The 19,420-nt window shown below is 41.5% G+C and overlaps 1 protein-coding gene across 1 annotated transcript in view; it reads left to right on the top strand.

Moving 5' to 3' along the window:
• Window positions 1–19,420, top strand: part of LOC138742142 (CUB and sushi domain-containing protein 2-like) — a 938,722-nt gene that overhangs the window by 500,932 nt on the left and 418,370 nt on the right. The window contains exon 4 of the mRNA XM_069896325.1: window positions 3,374–3,568. Within this exon, the coding sequence (XP_069752426.1) occupies window positions 3,374–3,568 (195 nt within the window). The remainder of the gene's footprint in view (window positions 1–3,373; window positions 3,569–19,420) is intronic.

Raw genomic sequence — 19,420 nt, 5'->3', positions numbered from 1 at the left:
TGTGAATTCAGATATGTACATTAGGGCGCTGGACCATGGATCCTTGGTGATTCCCAGTGCTTGAGTGAGGGGCTTGTGATCCGTGAAGGCTGTGAATGGCCTATCCTTGAGGAAGTAGCGGAGATGGCGGATGGCCAAATACAGCACCAGGAGCTCCCGGTCGAAAGCGCTGTATTTGAGCTCCAGCGGGCGCAGCTACTTGCTGAAAATGGCCAGTAGGCACCATTGTTCATCGAGCCACTGTTCCAGACCCCCCCCTCCCCCCACTGCCGTAGCTGAGGCGTCCACAGAGAGCACCATGTGTGCCTTTGGCCGTGGGTGCACCTGGAGCATGGCTCTGGCTAGAACATCCTTTGTTGCAATGAAAGCCCTGTCCTCCTTCTTTGACCACGATAAGGTCTTTTCTTTGGTGGCCATGAGCGCGAAGAATGGGCACATGGTGCGTGCGGCTCTGGGGATGAAACTATGGTAAAAGTTCACCTTCCCCACAAACTCTTGAAAGCCTTTCAGGGTAGAGGGTTTGGGGAATCGTTGAACAGATGCTTCCTTCTCCGGTGCCGGCGTGGCCCCAGCTGCTGAAATGGTGTGCCCCAGCAACTGGAGGGACTCCTTGCCGAACTGGCATTTGGTTGCATTGACTGTGAGGCTGAAGTCTGCCAGCCGGGCAAAGAGTGTGCAGAGGTGGGCTTTGTGTTCATTGTGGTTGTGTCTGTCAATGAGAATATCATCCAGGTAAATGAACATAAAGTCCAGGATTTTTCCAACCATGTCCATGAGGCGCTGGACCGTTTGGACCACGTTCTTTAGATTGATGGACATACGCAGGAACTCGAAGAGGCCAAAAGGAGTGATAATGGCTGTCTTACCCACGTCATCTGGATGCACCGGGATCTGATGGTATCCCGCACAAGGTCCACTTTGGAGAAGATCCGTGCACCGTGGAGGTTGGCGGAGAAGTCCTGTATATGGGGCAACGGGTAGCTGTCGGGGGTGGTTTTGTCGTTCAACCGACGGTAGTCCCCACGCGGTCTCCAGCCCCCATACGATTTCAGGACCATATGGAGTGGCGATGCCCAGGCGCTGTCCGATCGCCAGAGGATTCCCTGTTCCTGGAGCCTGGAGAACTCCTCCTTTGCCTGCTGGAGCTTCTCGTGAGGCAGCCGTCTGGGTCAAGCATGCAGCAATGTGGTGGCAATGTGGTGGAAGACCCCATGCTGAGGCAGGGTGGCGTTGAACCGTGGCTCTAAGATGGCAGGGGATTGATGGAGGGTCTTGTCGAACTCATCCCTGGTGGTGGCTACAGTGGCGATTTTGATCCTGTGGACTTCTGCTGTGTCCAGTCAGGTGGAGTGGAATTTTTAGGCATTGACCAGCCTTTAGCCCTTCATGTCAACCAGTATGCCGTGAGCTCTTAGGAAGTCAGCCCCTAACAGTGTGGTGCCCACGGAGGCTAGGACAAACCTCTAGTGGAATTTCTCCTTCCCGATCTGGATCTGTGACCTGTGGACACCATAGGTCGTGATGGTGGAGCCAGGGTTGGACCTTCAGATCGGGTGCAAGTCTCTAATGCTGTGAGGGGAAGGACGCTGAGCTCAGGCAGTGTGTCCACCAGGAATCGGCGGCCAGTGGATCTGTCCATCACATGAAGGAGGCTGTTTGTGTGGCCAGCCGTCGCAAGCATCAACAATGGCTGACTTGGTCATTTCCCTGCAACCCGCAGGGCTGGCTGCACTTACGGGCTTGGTAGCCTCTGGCTTGGTCTTGGGAGCGGATTGTGGTCGGCTGGTAACTGCTTGTGCATCTGGTTGAGGACTGCCTCGTTCTCCTTCTTCGTGTGCCAGAGGGCATTCGCACAGGCTGCTGCTCTCCTCGGGTTCGAGAAGTCTTCATCTGTGAGGAGCATTTGGATGTCCTCCAGCATCTGATCCAGGAATATCTGGTGGAAGAGAAAACAAGGCTTGTGGTCTTCCACCAGGGCCAGCATTTCGTCCATCAGTGCCGATGGACTATGGTCCCCAAGCCCATGTAGGTGAAAGAGCCTGGAAGCTCGTTGCTGGGGAGTTAGCCCGAAAGTTCCAAGCAGCAGGTCTTTGAGGGCCATGTACTTCCCCATAGCCGGGGGGTGGTGGATGATGTCATCTACCCTCGCTGCCGTATCTTGGTCCAGAGTGTTCACGACATCGTGGCATCTGAGCAGATGGTGCAGAGTTGAAATTGTGCTTCCACCTGTCCGAACCACGTTCTCGGTCGGTGGGTCCAAAAGGGGAGAAGCTTGATGGAGACAGCATTAACCTCTGCTGAATCCATGGTGTTTTTGAGTCCAGAAAAACATCTGGGCTTGTTGGGGTCACCACTGTGGCGGTGCGAGCAGCGGAAGTAACACAGCCACCACACTGAGGGTTGTTAACGACTGTTTTTATTCAAATTCAGCACGCCCCTTTAAGGGCAGCATGAGCTCATTCACCTGGTGACATCAAAATCGCTGCCCAGGGTTCCTGCTGGAAGGGATGCTGGAGTCAGAGAGAAACCTCTGACGACGCCATTTCCCCATGGCTGCCCTGCCACATGGTGATAGAAGCGGGGCTGGTTCGCCATGAGGATGTGCGCCGCCACATTGGTGTATTTAAAAGTCGCAATTTTGTCCAGAAAATGGGTTTATCACAAAAAAATTCCTGGAGTTTCCTATTGTCCACTTTTAACAAACTGAAAGTAGCTTTATAACAGAAGTCAGAATCTGTCATTCATGTATTGGTGCACAGAAGTCAACTTTTTTTTCCAATACATTAAGTAAAGAGGCATTTTGCTTCTTTCTGTCTGTGCCTCCGTGATTAAAATTGCTAATTTCAGAGACTCTGTGACAGTGTGCAAATGAGCATAATTAGCAGTAATTCAACAGTGGTGATTGAGACTGCAGCAGATTCCAGAATGAAGCCTTCCAAGCTAATGCAAAAGACAGCAGAAATATAAGTTCTACTGAATGTACTTGATTCTAATGCCTTTGTATTGGTTTGGCTTGTTTTGTTCCAATTAAACTGCACAACTCTTTAAAAAGTCCAAACATGATTTTAAAAGATAATTTGATTTGGAAGATAATAATGAAGTGAAACACTGAATTGCAGTTCAGAATCTTTTTTCAAGAAGACAAGGTGAATCATTTAAATTTTTGGGAACTTACTAAAGTGGGAGTGCTCCCATAGCACACTATCCATTAAAATATAGTGTTATACTGTTAATTCTCAAATTAAGATATTAAATGCCAATTTATTCTAAATTAAAAATCCAATTGTTGGGATGTTAGGAAATGACAATCAGGTCTAAGAATTAAAAACAATGCATCCAGTTATAAAGGAGTGATTATTTTTATTTCTTTCAGTGTTGCCAAGCCATACCTGTGGAAATCCTGGCAAGTTACAGAATGGACTGCAGCAGGGATCCACATTCAATATCGGTGATAAAATCCGGTTTAGCTGCATTGCTGGCCACTTCCTGGAGGGACATGCAGTGTTGACTTGCCTTGCCAGTTCGGAGAACAGTGCTTCATGGGATTTTCCAGTTCCCTTTTGCAGAGGTAAAATGAGAATTGAATGGTGTTTTCAACTGTTATTCAGATTTTCAGTTATTTTAATTAGTGACTTCATAGTTCCTGTCATCCATTTCAGATAAGGCCTGTGTCTATATAGCACAGCGACTTGCATCAAAAATAACCTGTCTCCTACCTATCGGCTTTTATTTTCCTGTGATAATTTTTTTTTGTAGTAGTATTATCTCACTGAGGTGAGTGGATTAAGAAAGTGCTGGAGTTGAATTGAAATATTTGAGAAGGTTTGCTTCATGGAACATTTTTGTTTTCACAGCAGATATCTAGAAGTGTGTAAATTCTGTAATGGAAACTTTTTATACAGTTTTATTTAATTTCAAAATATTGAAGATTCCATGATTGTCATGTAATTAAAAATAGTGTGGGATTAAAATTATGAAGGGAATAGATAGAGTAGATAGGCTCTTTCCCCTGAGGGTAGAGGAGATTGGAACAAGGGGCCTTAAGTTAAGGGTTAGGGGGAAAAACTTTGGAGTAATATAAGAGGAAGCTTCTTCACTTAAAGAGTGGTGGCTGATGTAAGGTAAAACATCATGAGATGGGAATGTGTAGGGAGTTACCCTGTACAAGGCTGTAACAAGAAGGGGAGGTGTCCTTGTACTCCTGTTAGGTAAAACATCATGAGATGGGAATGTACGGGGCAGTAACAAGATGTGAATGCATCCTTGTACTTACAAGATAAGAGAGACATTGATGGATTGAGAGGCAGGAAGCTAGCAGGGAAAGGATAGCAACAGTTTTAGTCATTGGACAAGTAATGATATGATGATGTTCTAAGCACATATCCAAGGGTATAAAAAATCACCATTTTGCTGATAACGGCAGAATGCATTCTCCGACTAACATGTTTAGTCGCAAGTGTTACAATCCGGTAATAAAGAACAAAGAACCCTGATTTCGACTCAGCCTGGTGTTTGTCTCACTCATTCATGAACAAAGCAGACCTAACACTGAGTGGAATGATCTTCCGGAAGACGTAGTTGCGGCAGGGTCAATTCTGTCATTTAAGAGGAGGTTAGATGAGTGCATGGATGATAGGAGGTTGGAGGGTTATGGGCAAGGAGTAAGTAGGTGGAACTATTGGTGTTTCATGTAAATCGGTAAGGACGAGAAGGGCCAATATGGCCCGTTTCCTTACTATAAATTGTTATATGGTTCATTGAAGAGGAGATTGGATGAGTACATGGATGTGAGGGGATTGGTGGGTTATCGGAGAGGGAGCAGGTAGGTGGAACTAATGGAGTAATGTAATGATGTCTCTGCAACTAACTTGCCATTTCCTTCTTCTCTTCTAAGAACCAAATTAATTTGGTGTTTAAAATTGACTTAGATCTGCCCAAGTGAAAAAACCTGAATTTGCTCACAATCAAATGATGGATGCAAACTGAGGAATAGTGTTTGGCTCCACTTAACCTAATGTAGGCTTACAGGTTAAAATCTACCGTACACCCAACAATATAGATTAAACATTGAATAACAAAGAAATCATACTTCCACATCTACTTTTCCCCAGCATTCCTCTCCAGTGATAATGCCACATTATTCTTTTAAATCTAGTGGAGATCGGAGATGTGTTGTGAGGCGACAGGTAAGGTGCAAAGCAACAGTTATATCCGTGCTGGTGTGATCATGGATGGAATCTATTCAGTTGAGAACAGTCCTTCAAGTTCTGTGAAAGGGACTGTTGTGTCTATGGTTGAGGCTCCGTCATCAAGCATTGGAGCTTCACTCATTTAAACTCTTGTACTGGGGTATCATGTGAAGCATTTGTGTCAGTATCTGACTATGTCACAGGCATTCTTCTCAACAATAGTTCAGAATCAATTGTCATGAACAAGTCACAAAATTTGTTATTTTGTGGCAGGACCACAGTGCAAACATTCAAATAGACCACCTCACAAAAAATAAATTAAAATAGTGGACAAAAAGTTGGAGTAAGGCAGTGTCTTTGGTTCATTGATCATTCAGCGATCAAATGGCAGCGGAGAAAAAGCTGTCCTTGTGCCTCTGGGTGTTCATCTTTAGACTCCTGTACCTTTTTCCCTGGGGTAGCAGAGTGAAGAGGGCAGGCCCAGGATGGTGAGGATCCTTGAGGATGAAGGGCACTTTCTTAAGACGCCATCTTTTGTAGGATCCATCTGATCTGACCTTGAAAATAATTCTGAATGTTGTGGATAACAACATTCACAGACTAAGTCTGCCTGAATTTTGCAGATAATGGAATGAGGTCAGCAGAAGCATCAAAGGGATGTTTGTAATTCTGATTTTGGCGTAAGTAAGTTCGTATCTCTGATGCTGAGATTCAAAAATATACTCCTAGCCTTCAAGGTTGATGCTACTGAATTGTTGGGCTGAGCCATTTATAGTTTTTACATGTAAAGAGCAACATTTTTGCATAGTCAATTTTCACATTGACCTTCCATATTGGCTGTTCACACAGAACAACCTTTGTACGGATATCGCCGTGCATTTAGACAAAGTACTGTAGGTGTGGTACTTGTGTAGGCTGGACGTGAGTCAATGTCGTCCATGATATATGATGCGCGTGCGCCGCATGGCGTCATTGCATTGATGTCAGCAGTGATGTATTTCACCTGCATCCAAAAAAAGGCCGCAAGACAGAAGAGGAAAATGGCTCTAGATCCACAGATCTTGTTAATGCCAGCATAAGTTCAATGATTCAACATAGTGATTGACTGCTGCTGGGAAGTAAATGTCTTCCTGCTTCACATTTAACTCTTTCGTGTTGCAATGTCACGATCTCAACGTGTCATCAGATGTCATCATGCACGTCATATTCATTAAATCATTGTCGTGGACCTCCCACGATTCAGATTAGACTGCAGGCAGTCCGCAATGGCTAGGGGTGCTGCAAGTAAAATTTTGGAACAGGAATGAGTCACTCATTTCCGTTCAAATCTTGTTACTCAGACTGCATTCCTGGAATTTGAGAATAATTTCCCAGAATGCAACGGCTGTGTAAAAAAAAAAAACCCGTAATTGATAATTGGCCATGTCAAGTGCTCTCCCTCCACTCACCTGTCATTGGGAAGGCAGGATCAGGAGTAGGCAGCTCCCCCACTAAAGCCTACCCTACCATTCATTTGGATCATCTTATATTTGCTCCAGACATTATCATCTGTGCAAGTTCCCTGCACCCCTCAATTCCCTGGACAATTAGAAATGCATTTAATTATTTTTAAAATATCAACAGTAATATAGCCTCCAAAACATTTTGAGGTAGAATGTTCCAGAACTTCACCACCTTCTGTGAGAAGATTTAAATGAATTCTGGGTAATTCACAAAATTAGTGGAAATATCTTGATATTACCCTCTTAAGATATTTTTTGTTTTTTTAAAAATCACTCCTTATTCTTCTAAACTCCACGGCACATGAATCTAATTTATTTATCTGCCCGTGATAGGACAATTGTGTCATCCATGGAGCATCACAGTTAGTGTAGCAGTTAGGGGTGATGAATTTAGCGTAGTTGTTAGGGGGAAGCCCAGTTAACAAAGCTGTTAATGGACATCACAATTAATGTAGTAGTTTATGCAAAGTTGTTAAAGCACCATTGATTGGGAATGGGGTTTGAATCCCTTTTCAAAGCTCCAACTCATTTGCAATAAAAGCAAACACATAATGATGGATCCACGAGCTGCTTTTTAATACTTGTGGAGCACACATTGGCATTCATCTTCAGAGCAGTCATCAGGATTGTGTTCCATGCCAGTTCACACCACAGTGGAAGTCCAGAGGTTTTTGTGACTTGACATGAGACTCGGGTTGGAATTTCCGGTAACGCTCCATGCATTAAGGAGTTGCTGATTCGGTTTAGTGATTTTTAAAGAAATTTTTGCCATAAAATGCATAAAAATGTTGCAGTATGGCCTCATATCATTGAGGAATACCATTAAAGAGCAGCGCAGTTTGTGTAGCAGTTGTCCCAACGCTCTTACGGTGCCAGTGACTGGGGTTCAAATCCGATGCCGTCTGAAAGGACTTTTTATTTACTACTTGTCTCTGCGTGGGTTTCCTTTGCGCGCTCTGGCTTCCTCCCACCCTTCAACACATACAGTGGTTGTAGGTCAATTGAGTGTAATTGGGCAGCATGGACTCGTGGGCCGGAAGAGCCTGTTACCGTGCTGTATGTCTAAATTCAAATAGAAAAATGTGACTGGATTGTTTTAATAAAAAATGTCAACTGATTCACTGATGCCCTTAAGAAATTCCCTTGAGAAAAATGAAAAAAATTACTTCCAAATTCTGCTTTAATCTATGTGTTGCTCCTGGCCCAAATTAAACAGGAATTTTGGGTTGGGGAGGTGGGGGATGGAGTTAAGCACAAAAACATCAAAAGAATTTTGGTGGCTGCTATTCTCAGGACAATTGTGCATCCAGAGAAACTGTGTCCAATGGTTCCTGGATGTCGAACCTGTGACATTTCCAGATCCAGGATTAGAAGTGTCATATTGTCCGTTGATCTGTGTTTTGTTATGGGTCCTGAAGCAAAGGCAGTTGCCTGTCAATGTCGGATCGGTATCAACCAGGCCAATCAAATACAGAGATTTGTTAAAGTAATGGATGAAGATAACAGCCTCCATGTGATATATTATCAGTGATCCTGGACATTGTTACACGTGAAGGCAATTATTTTAAGTTGATCACTGGTAAAGGCAGAAATGATTGAGTTTAATTCTTGACTAAATGGATGTTGGTCAATCATGAAGAGTTCAGGCAAGAGTAAAATGTTTAATGCTCTACGAAAGCTAAAAGTGTCACATATTAATTGTGAGCTTAAAAGGACTGAAGAGCAGAAGCAGATCTGGGGTGTCAAAATGCAACAGAGCACTTGGGCTTTGATATGAACAGAGGACAATACCTCAGGGCATAGAATAATGGATATTCAACCAAAATGAGAAATCCTTATGACACTTAAAGATGTGTAGCTGCTGAGTAAATTACTTTCTGAAGCTCTGTGCAAGCTTACAGTATATGTCCTAGCCATTGACAGCTTTTCAGAAGCGCATTCTGGGGATAAATTCCACACATTTTGTATTCCTGAAGAGTATTTGGAAATAATCACTTCTATAAATTGTTTCTATAAAAGACCAGAAAATACTTGTTTAGTTCTCCCATTCATGCCCAAAGCTGACTTACATTTTAAACAGGGCTTCCTGCTGACAGGTAATGACGAGGGTAGAAATTCCATCTGGTTGTCAGTGCTTCCATTGGACCTGACCAATGTACCCCGATATTTCTCCATATTCCTTCAATTTCTTTTGTAATTCTTTTACTGATACCTCTGGTTCTGTTAGGTATACTATGATGTCATCTGGAAATAAGCTGATTTTATACTCCTTCTCCTTTATTTTTATTCCTTTCATTTTATTTTCTATTCTTATCAGTTCTGTCAAAGGTTCTCTTGCTAAGGCGAACAATGAGGGGGATAGTGGATATCCCTGTCTAGTTGACCTACTTAATTTAAAAGTGACTCAATACATATCCATTTACTGTTACCTTCACCAATGGTCCATTATATAATGCTTTAATCCAATTTATATATTTTTCTGGTAGATTGAACTTCTGAAATACTTAGAATAAGTAATTCCACTCTACTCTGTCAAAGGCTTTTTCTGCATCTAGAGCAACAGCCACTGTTGGTTTCTTATGTCCTTGAACTGCGTGGATTAGATTAATAAGTTTGGAGACATTGTCTGCTGTTCGTCTTTTCTTAATAAATCCAGTTTGATCTTGTTTTAGTATTTTAGGTACATAATCGGCCAATCTGTTTGCTAATAATTTTGCTATGATCTTATAATCTGAGTTAAGTAAAAATATTGGTCTATACAATGCTGGCGTTAATAGATCCTTCCTCGTCTTTGGTATTTTATTGCTGTCTTACATGAATCTGGTTTTGTGTTTCTTCTATCTGGTTCATTATTTCCAGGAGAGGAGGAATTAATAACTCTTTAAAAGTTTTATAGAATTCTATTGGAAATCCATCCTCTCCTGGCATTTTATTGTTTGGCAGCTTTTTGAATATATCCTGTACTTTCTCTATTTCAAATGGTTTTATTAGTTTGTTTTGTTCCTCTTCTTGCAATTTCAGCAGTTCAATTTTAGCTAAAAATTCCTCTATTTTATCATCTTTCCCCTCGTTCTCAGTTTGATACAATTGTTCATAAAATTCCTTAACACTTTCATTGATCTTTGTTGGATTTTATGTAATTTGTTTGTCCTTTTTCCTTGATGCCTGTATCATTCTTTTAGCTTGTTCTGGTTTAAGTTGCCAGGCTAATATTTTATGTGTTTTTTCTCCCAGTTCGTAATACTTTTGCTTTGTTTTCGATATGTTCTTCTCCACTTTGTACATTTGTAATGTTTCGTATTTTATTGTTTTGTCCGCCAATTCTCTCCTTTTCATGATGTCATCCCTTTTTACTAATTCTTTTTCTGTACTTACTATCTCCCTTTCCAACTGCTCTATTTCCCGATTGTAATTCTTTTTCATCTTAGTCACATAACTTATTATCTGCCCTCTAATGAAGGCTTTCATTGCATCCCATAATATAAATTTGTCTTTCACTGATCCTGAGTTTATTTCAAAATATGTTTTAATTTGGCATTCAATAAACTCCCTAAATTCCTGTCTTTTAAGTAGCATGGAGTTTAACCTCCATCTATGTTTTTGGTGGGATATCCTCCAGTTCTATTGGTAATAATAGGGGTGAATGATCTGATAGTTGTCTAGCTTTATACTCAGTTTTCCTGAGTCCCTTGAATATGGGCTAAAAAATGAAAAACATATCAATCCTTGAGTAAGTTTCGTGCCTACTCAAATAATATGAAAATTCCTTCTCTCTTGGGTGTTGCCTCCACCATATATCCATAAGTTTCATTTCCTGCATTGATTTAACCATAAATTTGGTGACTTTATTCTTTTTACTTGTCTTTTGTACTGTTTTATCTAACATTGGGTCCAAATTAAGGTTAAAATCCCCTCCTATCAATATATTTCCTTGTGTGTCTACAATCTTCAAAAAATAATCCTGCATAAACTTTTGATCCTCCTCATTAGGTATGTATACATTGAGCAAATTCCAAAATTCTGAGTATATCTGACACTTTATCATTACATACCTCCCTGCCGGATCTATTATTTCCTCCTCTATTTTGATTGGTACATTTTTTTTAACAAGTATGGCTACACCTCTAGCTTTTGAATTATAGGATGCTGCTGTTACGTGTCCTACCCAGTCTCTCTTTAGTTTATTATGTTCTGCTTCAATTAGATGTGTTTCCTGCATAAATGCTATATCTATTTTTTCCTTCTTCAATAAATTTAGTAGCCTCTTCCTTTTAATGTGGTTATGTATTCCATTAATGTTTATAGTCATATAGTTCAACATAACCATCTTATATTTTGCATACACCTCTTTGCCACCTCCATCTCCCTTTTCCCCATTTACATCTCTTAGTTTTCTCTTATTACACTTAATATACAACACATTTAAGACATAAAGTACTCCCGCAGTTCCCACATCCACTAATACCTTAACCCCAAAAGTCCCCCCCCCCCCCCCCCCTGAGTTGTCCCATACCTCTTGCTGGGCAACCACAACTTCCCTTTTCATTTGGGTTGCGATCTTGTTCACAGCGTCAACTGACAGTTATTCCACCTCCACCCACCCTCTCCAGAAAACACTTTTGTTTTAACACATTTTCCCCCTTACTCCCTTCATTCCCTTCTCTTTTCCCTCTTTAGTTCTTTACATATTATTTTTACATCTTTATATATACTTTGTCACTGTTCTTCATTCTTGTTACATCTCTTCATCTCTTCTCCTGTCCTGCAAACATTCTGCAAATTCTTGCGCTTTGTCTGGATCCATGAACAGTCTGTTTTGCTCCCCGGGTAGAAATATTTTAAGCACGGCTGGATATCTTAATATGAATTTGTAACCTTTTTTCCATAAAGTTGATTTCACTGTATTGACTCTTTAAGAGTTCAAAACTTATGTCTGGGTAAAAAAAAAATTTTGACCCTTGTATTCCAATGGTTTATTATCTTCTCTAATTTTATTGCTTGCCCATTCCAGTATATTTTCTCTTGTCGAGTATCTCAAAAATTTTACAAAGATGGATCTTGGTTTCGGAGCTAATGCTCTGTTTGCCCTTTCAATTTCCATTTCTTCCTGCATTTCTGTCTTTCCCAGGACCTTCAGGATCCATCCTTTTATAAATTCCTTCATGTCTGTGCCTTCTTCACCCTCCTTCAGGCCCATTATTTTTATGTGGTTTCGCCAACTATAATTTTCTGAGATAACAACTCGTGTCTCTTTTATTTTTTTGTCACTTTCTTCCAAATTTTCTCTTAAGTCATTCACTTCCATTTCTATGGCCATTTCCAGCTCTTCCACATTCTCTACTCTTTTCCCTATTTGTGTCATTACAAGTTCTAACCTTTGCATTTTATCTTCTGTTCTTTTCATTTTCCTTTTAATTGCATTAAACTCGAATGATAACCATTCTTTTAGTGATCTCATTTGTTCTTCATAAAAGACTTTATCTATATTCTGTTCATCAGTTTTACCTTTTATTTCTCTTTGTCCATCAGTTTTACCTTCTATTTCCTTGTGAAGATCTTGGTCTTCTTCTTCCTTTTCTTCTTTGTATCTGTGTTTTTGTCTTCTTCTCTTCTTTGTGTCTGTGTCTCTTATGTTTTTCCTGATGAGCTGCTTGTATCTCTTTGTCGGGCCTCTTCTTGCTGGGCCTCTTGTTGCTGTTCCTCCCCTCCTTGGCTGCTTGTCTGTTGTGCTTCCTGATGATGGTCTTCTTGTCGATCTTCCCTCTGTCTGTCTTCCACATCTGTTTCGTCGCACCCTCTTCTGCTGTCTTCCTTATCCTCCAGCTGAGAGCCCTGGTGTCACACGTCCCTCAGCTGCTCCGTCTGTGATAGCCCACTCCTCTGCTGAGACCCCCTCCCGCCGCTGTCCTCTTTCTCGTTTGATTGCACACTGCACACTTTTGTTTTGGTCCGAGAGCCATTTTTGTAGTGCACCGGCTGGTGGGTCACGACTCTGTAGGGCAGGCACTGACCTCAAGGGTTGGGCGCTCCTCGTCACCACAGCGTCCTGTTCCTTCCTGCAAGTAAGGCCTTCTTCTTTCTTCTCTGGCAATTCTTTTACTTTTTTTCCAGTTGTTCTTACTTTCTCCTTCTTGGAAACCATCTCCTTCCTCTTCTATAACCATAAAAACCATATAACCACTTATAGCACAGAACAGGCCAGTTCGGCCCTACTAGTCCATGCCGTAGCAAATCCCCACCCTCCTAGTCCCACTGACCAGCACCCGGACCATACCCCTCTAGTCCCCTCCTATCCCTGTAACGATCCAGTCTTTCCTTAAATGAAAAAGCCTATCCACATTTACTCTGTCTGTCCCTTTTAAAATCTTGAAATCCTCTATCAAGTCCCCTCTCAATCTTCTACGCTCCAGAGAAGCTTTGCTTTATCTTTATCTTCTATTTCTTGTATTCTATTTTTATTAAGCTTTGCTTTTTCCTAACTTTTTTTCCTATTTTCCTGGAGAGGGCTGGTTTTCCCGAATGGCCACTACTCCATCACGTGATTCATAGATGGCACAAAGATTGAAGGTGTTGCGGACAGCAAGGAAGGGTTTCAAAGCTCACAGTGGGATTTGGACCAGCTGGAAAAATGGCTGCAAGGCTGCTAGGTGAAATTTAATGCAGACAAATGTGAGGTGTTACACGTTGGAAGATAGAATACACAGGAAATCATAGGGCACTGAGGAATGTGGTAGAATAGAGAGATCTGGGAGTACAGATACATAATTCCCTGAATGTGACATCACAAGTAGATAGGGTGATAAAGAGAGCTTTTGGCACATTAGCCATCCTAATTCAAAGTATTTAACACAGGAGTTGGGAAGTAATGGTAAAGTTGCATGAAATATTGGATAGTTTCTGTTGTATTCTGTGCATTAATGGTCACCTAACTATAGGAAGGATATTAATAAGATTGAAAGAGTGCAGAGGAGATTTACTAGGATGTTGGGCCTTGAAGAACTAAGCCACAGGGAAAGATGGAACAGGTTAGGAATTTATTCCCTGGAGTGTGGAACAATGAGGGAAGATTATATAGAAGTATATAAAATTATGATGGGCATAGATAACCGAAAAATCCTGCTTGCATTTACTTTAAGATTAGGAGAGATTAAACACTAGAGGACATGGTTCAAGTGTGAAAAGGGGAAAAAATTTAAAGGGAATTGTAGGGGGAACTGTCATGCAGAAACTGGTGTGGATGTGGATTGAGCTGCCAGCTAAATGGTAAATGCCGGCTCAATGTTGACATCAATGAAAAATGTGGACAGGTACATGGATAGGAGGAGTATGGAGAATATAGTCCCTGTGCAGTCACTGTGACAAGCAGAATAGTTAAGCACATACTAGAACAATTGATGGGCCTGTTTCTGTGATGTAGTGTTCTATGACTCTAGTTTGATGAACCAGCGTTATAAATAATTTTTGACATGCTTTGAAGATGAGGATTCTTGCAGCAAGGGGATTAGAGGGTGAAGGGCCTTGGGGGATTGGAGAGTCAGGAGATTTGGGAGGTTGGGATGAGGGGCAGTGGGAGAGGAGAAATTTGTGGGTGAGTGCCTAAAGGTTAAAAAGTAAGAATGAGATTTGTGTGAGTGAAGTCCCAATCTGGTGTTGTGAAATCATGGTTGTTCTGTGAGTGACTAACTTTGGTTGCCTGAGGATAGGACAATATTCTCTTGCAACAGTCCAGGAAAAGCAGCTGGAAAATGGTGCAAAAAGTTTTACTCAGAGAGTGTTGGGTGCCTGGGGTTGATGGTGAAGGCTGGTACAATAGGGATATTCAAAAAACTCTTGAATAGATGTCAAGAAAAATAGAGGATTATGGGTGTGAGGTCGGGAAGAATTTGGGGCCCAAGCAGTACTTCCAAGTGAAGCAAAATTTCACATAAATCTGCAGGCATTGTCTACTACATCTAGTGCTTCCGTTGTGGTCTCCTCTACATCAGAGAGATTGTGCAGACTAGGAAATTGCTTTGTTGAGCAACTTGGCTCTCTCTGTTGCAATAACATGAATCTCCCAGTGGCCACTCATTTCAATTTCCTGCCCCTTTCTTTTTCTGACATGTCTGAGTCCACCCACAAATTGGAAGAACAACCCTTACCTTCTGTCTGGGCATCTTCCAACTGGATGGCATTAACATCAACCACCATTCTTTGTCAAACCCAACCCCCTTCTTCCATCCCATCTCCTTTTTCACAGCTCTCTCTCTCTCTCTCTCTCTCTCTCTCTCTCTCTCTCTCTCTCTTTCTCTCTCTCCCTGTTCCTTTTCCCCTCTGTCTCCTTTCAGAGCCAAAATCAATTCTTACCTCTCATCATATCTAATAAAAAACCTCCCCCTGCCAGTCTTCAGTCTTTATTCTTACACCTTCCTGTTCTTAGCTGACTCCTTGAAGAAGGGGGTCAGGCCCAAAGCATCGGTAATATACCTTTACCTCATTTGGTTGCTGTGAGACCGGCTGAGTTCCTCCAGAATTTCTGTGTCCTTTTACTACAGTCACAGCGTTTGCTGACTTCTGTGTTCATATTGTGGTGGAGTAGGTTCACACAGGTCGGCACAACACCATGGGCTGAAGGGCCTGTTCTGTGCTGTGAAATTCAATTTAGATGGTCAGCCAATATTTGTGGAAACAGAAACAAGATTAACATTTCGGGTCTGAGATAGATTTTCAGAACTGGGAATGAAAGTTCAAGTAAGTTGCAGTGTAGACGATGAGAGAAATGGATAGGTGAACGACAATGTCAGGACAAGATGAGATCAAGTTAAATGGGTTCATTTTCTCATTTGATGTTATGTTTCTTTGCCTATGTCTATGGAATTAATACCATGTTTGTTGTATATGGCCAGTATGCCGAACTGAACTGACTGAGAGAGAGAATCTAAATCAAAATCACAGGTGGCTGACTGAGATTTGAGTGCATCATTACGGACATTCTCTCATTATCAACGATAGCTTTGATTAGGTATCAAAAACTTAGTCACACAGAGCAGTAAACTTGCTCTTTGATATGATTTGAAGGAGATTTGGCCACTCTAGTACAGTCAGAGAGCAAGTTGCGTGAAGCTGGAGATCTTAATATGGTGTCTGGAAGGACAAAAATGTCATTTGATGCTTCAAAGACACTGAAATTGTGTAATGGCATCAGCAACTAACTCCAAGAAATGCCAGTTATGTTTCCAAATGACATGAAATTATCTGCAAATACTCATTATAAGAATATTGGACCAGAGCCATTAAGTGCAGTTATAGCCCATATGGCTTTCAACCCTAATGCAATGTGCATCAGGATCATGACTGATCTTTATTCTCACCTCCATTTTATGGAACTATCCCTGCATTCCCTTAATTTTCATAAACCTATCAATCACTGTTCTGAATGAGCTCAGTGATTGAAGTTCTGGGATAAAGAATTCCAAAGGTTCAGCCCTCTCTGAATGAAGACATTTCTCTTCATCTCAGTCCCAAATAGCCAAGGGTGCACAATCTTTTCTCCTGGCATCGCAGGGACCAGTCCGATAAATGTCCTGAAAACTTCGACTGGTGCACCATGGAGAGCATTCTGTCTGCCTGCTTCTCTGTCTGGTATAGAGGTGCCAAAGCTTGGAACAGGATAAAAACTCCAGAGGGTTGTAAACTTGGCCTGCGTGGGCATCGGTTTTCATTCCATTGAGGACATCTACAAGAGGTGGTGTCTTAAGAAAGTAGCCTCTATCCTTAAGGACCCCCACCAGCCAGGCCATGCCCTCTTCACTCTGCTACCATCAGGGAAGAGGTACAGGAGCCAGAAGACGTGCACTCAGTGACAGAAGGACAGCTTCTTCCCCTCCACCATCAGATTCCTGAATGAACAATGAACCACAGACACTACCTCACTTTGTCTTTTTCCTTGACTTACACTATTTTTATTTATTTCAAAATGTGGTTTATCAAAATGTTTCCTCTGTGATGCTACCACAAAACAATAAATTTTGTGACATGTTAATTTCAATAAATTCTGATGCTGATCCATTGTACTCCTTTGCAGGCAAGTACATTTCTTTGTTCAGGAGACCAAAATTGTGCATCATGTTCTCAGTGCAGGCTCACAGAATGAAATATACTTTAAATCATTTAGTACTGACATAAACAGTGCTTTGTAATCAAATGTTTGTGATTTGGAGCACAAGGCCAAAAAATTCAATTGCTTTGTGCTTAAGCACTTTTTGATAGAATTGAAATCAGTCCCTATCACTTTTTTGTGAAATATAATTACAGCATAGAATACTGAAAAAAGATTGCTTGTGCTTTTCCAGACACACCTGAAACATGTTTCAACCTTTCATCGTGTACACATTTTTAATACCAATTCTACAGAGAACATGCTCAGGAAACCAGGCCAAGCATTTGGGGGCAGGCACAGTTCTTGCCTTATTTAAAGGGATCATTAATGATTTGGACGGTTCAAAATGGGAGTGGTAGCAAAACCAAAAGCAAGAGGAAAAGAGTTGAAGACATGACCTTTTTTTACTGAGGAGGGAGAAAGAAGATGGGGAGAAGGGCTCTTATCAGGACAATTGAATCCCAGAATATCTTCTGGCAGATGCCATCATGGTATGGAAACTGTGGACTGTCACTTTTCAACCCCCTTCATCCAGGTTAATGGTGGTGCTCTATTCTGTAGTAAACATACCATTAGCAATGGAGGACTCGCATACTTTAGTTTTCTAGTACTCCTTTATTCACACACAAGCTTGGCAGGAGGTCCATCACTGCCCCATAGGGGATCAAGGAGCTTCCCGAGTTTACAAAGTAGTGGGTTTAAATTCTCCAATGCTATCTGACGTTAACCAATCTCAAAAGTCACCTCTTGGCCAGCAAGCATTATCCTATCATCGTTAAGCTAAGCAATGTCTATCTACATGATGCAATGTATTGTGGACCAATCACGCAGATTTGTCCCCCTCCTCTAAAGTATTTTTTACAGTTTTGATTCCCTGAGTTCTTGAAAGTCACATGATACTGGAGAGAAATATAACAGTTGGAAAGTTATCTGCTAGTTTGTTGTTACCAGGCAATGCACGTTCCAAAGCCTCTCGCTATCCTTGATCAGGCCTGATGGTATTTTAATTTGCCTATCATTCCCAGGCAACACACATCAAGGCCCCCCTCATTTCATTAACAACCATCTCAGCATTCTGCTCAAAGCAGCAAGGCACATACAGGCGTTAATTCAAAATGATCAGTCCACATCAACGTATACTAGGCAGACCTGAATTTCCACAACACAAAATCCATTTTGTACAGTCTGATCATCAAACATGCACCCTCTTCATAATGAACCAAAGCTGTTTTAGAGGGGCATCAGCACATTGAGGAGTGACTGAAGACAGCCATTTAGAAGCAAGCAAGGAATGGGGGCAATGGGCATAAGGTGATTTTATTTTGCAAAAGCTGGCATACCAACATTTAGGATAATTTGTGTCATTGTTGCTGTAATTTCAATACATTTAAATACTTCTCACAAGTTTGATTGAAACTATCAATTTTTGAAGTCAGCATTCGGAGTGAACACATCTTCAAACTCACTTCCCCTGATGGGAAACCAGGAACAAAAACAATGGTTCTGTGGAGAGAGAGAAAAAAAACAATCCAATGACCTCTCTTCTGGGGCCACCTTGAACTGAGCACAAATTATGGATTCAGATTGGACTCCTTTTGTGAAATAGTCCTGCCAGAATCTGTGCCCCCAGCAGGAACATCCTTCTACCATGGAAGACATGCCATGAAATCACTGTGAACTATGGTACGGCTGTATTGATAGGATAGTGGTGGAACTGGAACTCTGAAAGAAAACCAGAAAATGCTAAAATACCCCAGCAGGTAATGCAGCATCAGCGGAACGTGAAATGGTCAACATTTGGAAATCTGGGAAGACTCAAAATGTTGATTGATTTTTATTTCCCCAGATTTTCCATATTATACTGAATTTATGAACTTACAAAGATCTCAAATCCATTATTTATATCCACTTGCTTCAGCAAAAGTAATATATATAAGCAGAAAACAATTCTAACACAGAAACAGGCCAGTTTGTCCATTCTAGTCCATGCCGACCACGTTCTCCCACCTAGTCCTATTGATTTGCACCCACATCTCTCTTGCCCATATACCTATCCAACATTTCCATAAATATTAAAATAGAGCCCGCATCTACCACTTTGGCAAAAGCACATTCCACACCCCCACCTCCCTCTCCCCTTTCACTCTCAATCCATGCTCTCTTGTTTGAATCTCCACCATTCTCAATGGATAAAGCCTATCCACATTTACTCCATCTGCCTCCGTCATAATTTTAAATACTTCTATCAAATCACCCCTCAATTTTCCTCACTTCAGGGAATAAAGTCCTAGCCTGTTTAACCTTTCCCTGCAGCTCAAACCCTGAAACCAAGGCAAAATTCTTGTAAATCTTCTCTGCGCTCTTTCTATTTTGTTGACAAAAGCTATGGACAATATTTCAAATTTGGCCTCACCAGTGCCCTATACAACTTCAACATGATGCCCCAAATCCTGATTTATGAAGGACAACATATCAAATGCTTTCTTCACCACCCTATTTACACGTGACTCCACTTTCAGGGAATTATGAACCAGAATTCCTAAATCCCTTTGTTCTACCGCACTCCTAAATTGTCTACCATTTAACGTGAA

This window comes from Narcine bancroftii, chromosome 8 (assembly GCF_036971445.1).
Source record: "Narcine bancroftii isolate sNarBan1 chromosome 8, sNarBan1.hap1, whole genome shotgun sequence".
In the NCBI taxonomy this organism is placed as follows: Eukaryota; Metazoa; Chordata; class Chondrichthyes; order Torpediniformes; family Narcinidae; genus Narcine; species Narcine bancroftii.
Note: the sequence above shows the minus strand (reverse complement) of the source record. Positions and strands in the feature narration are given on the sequence as shown.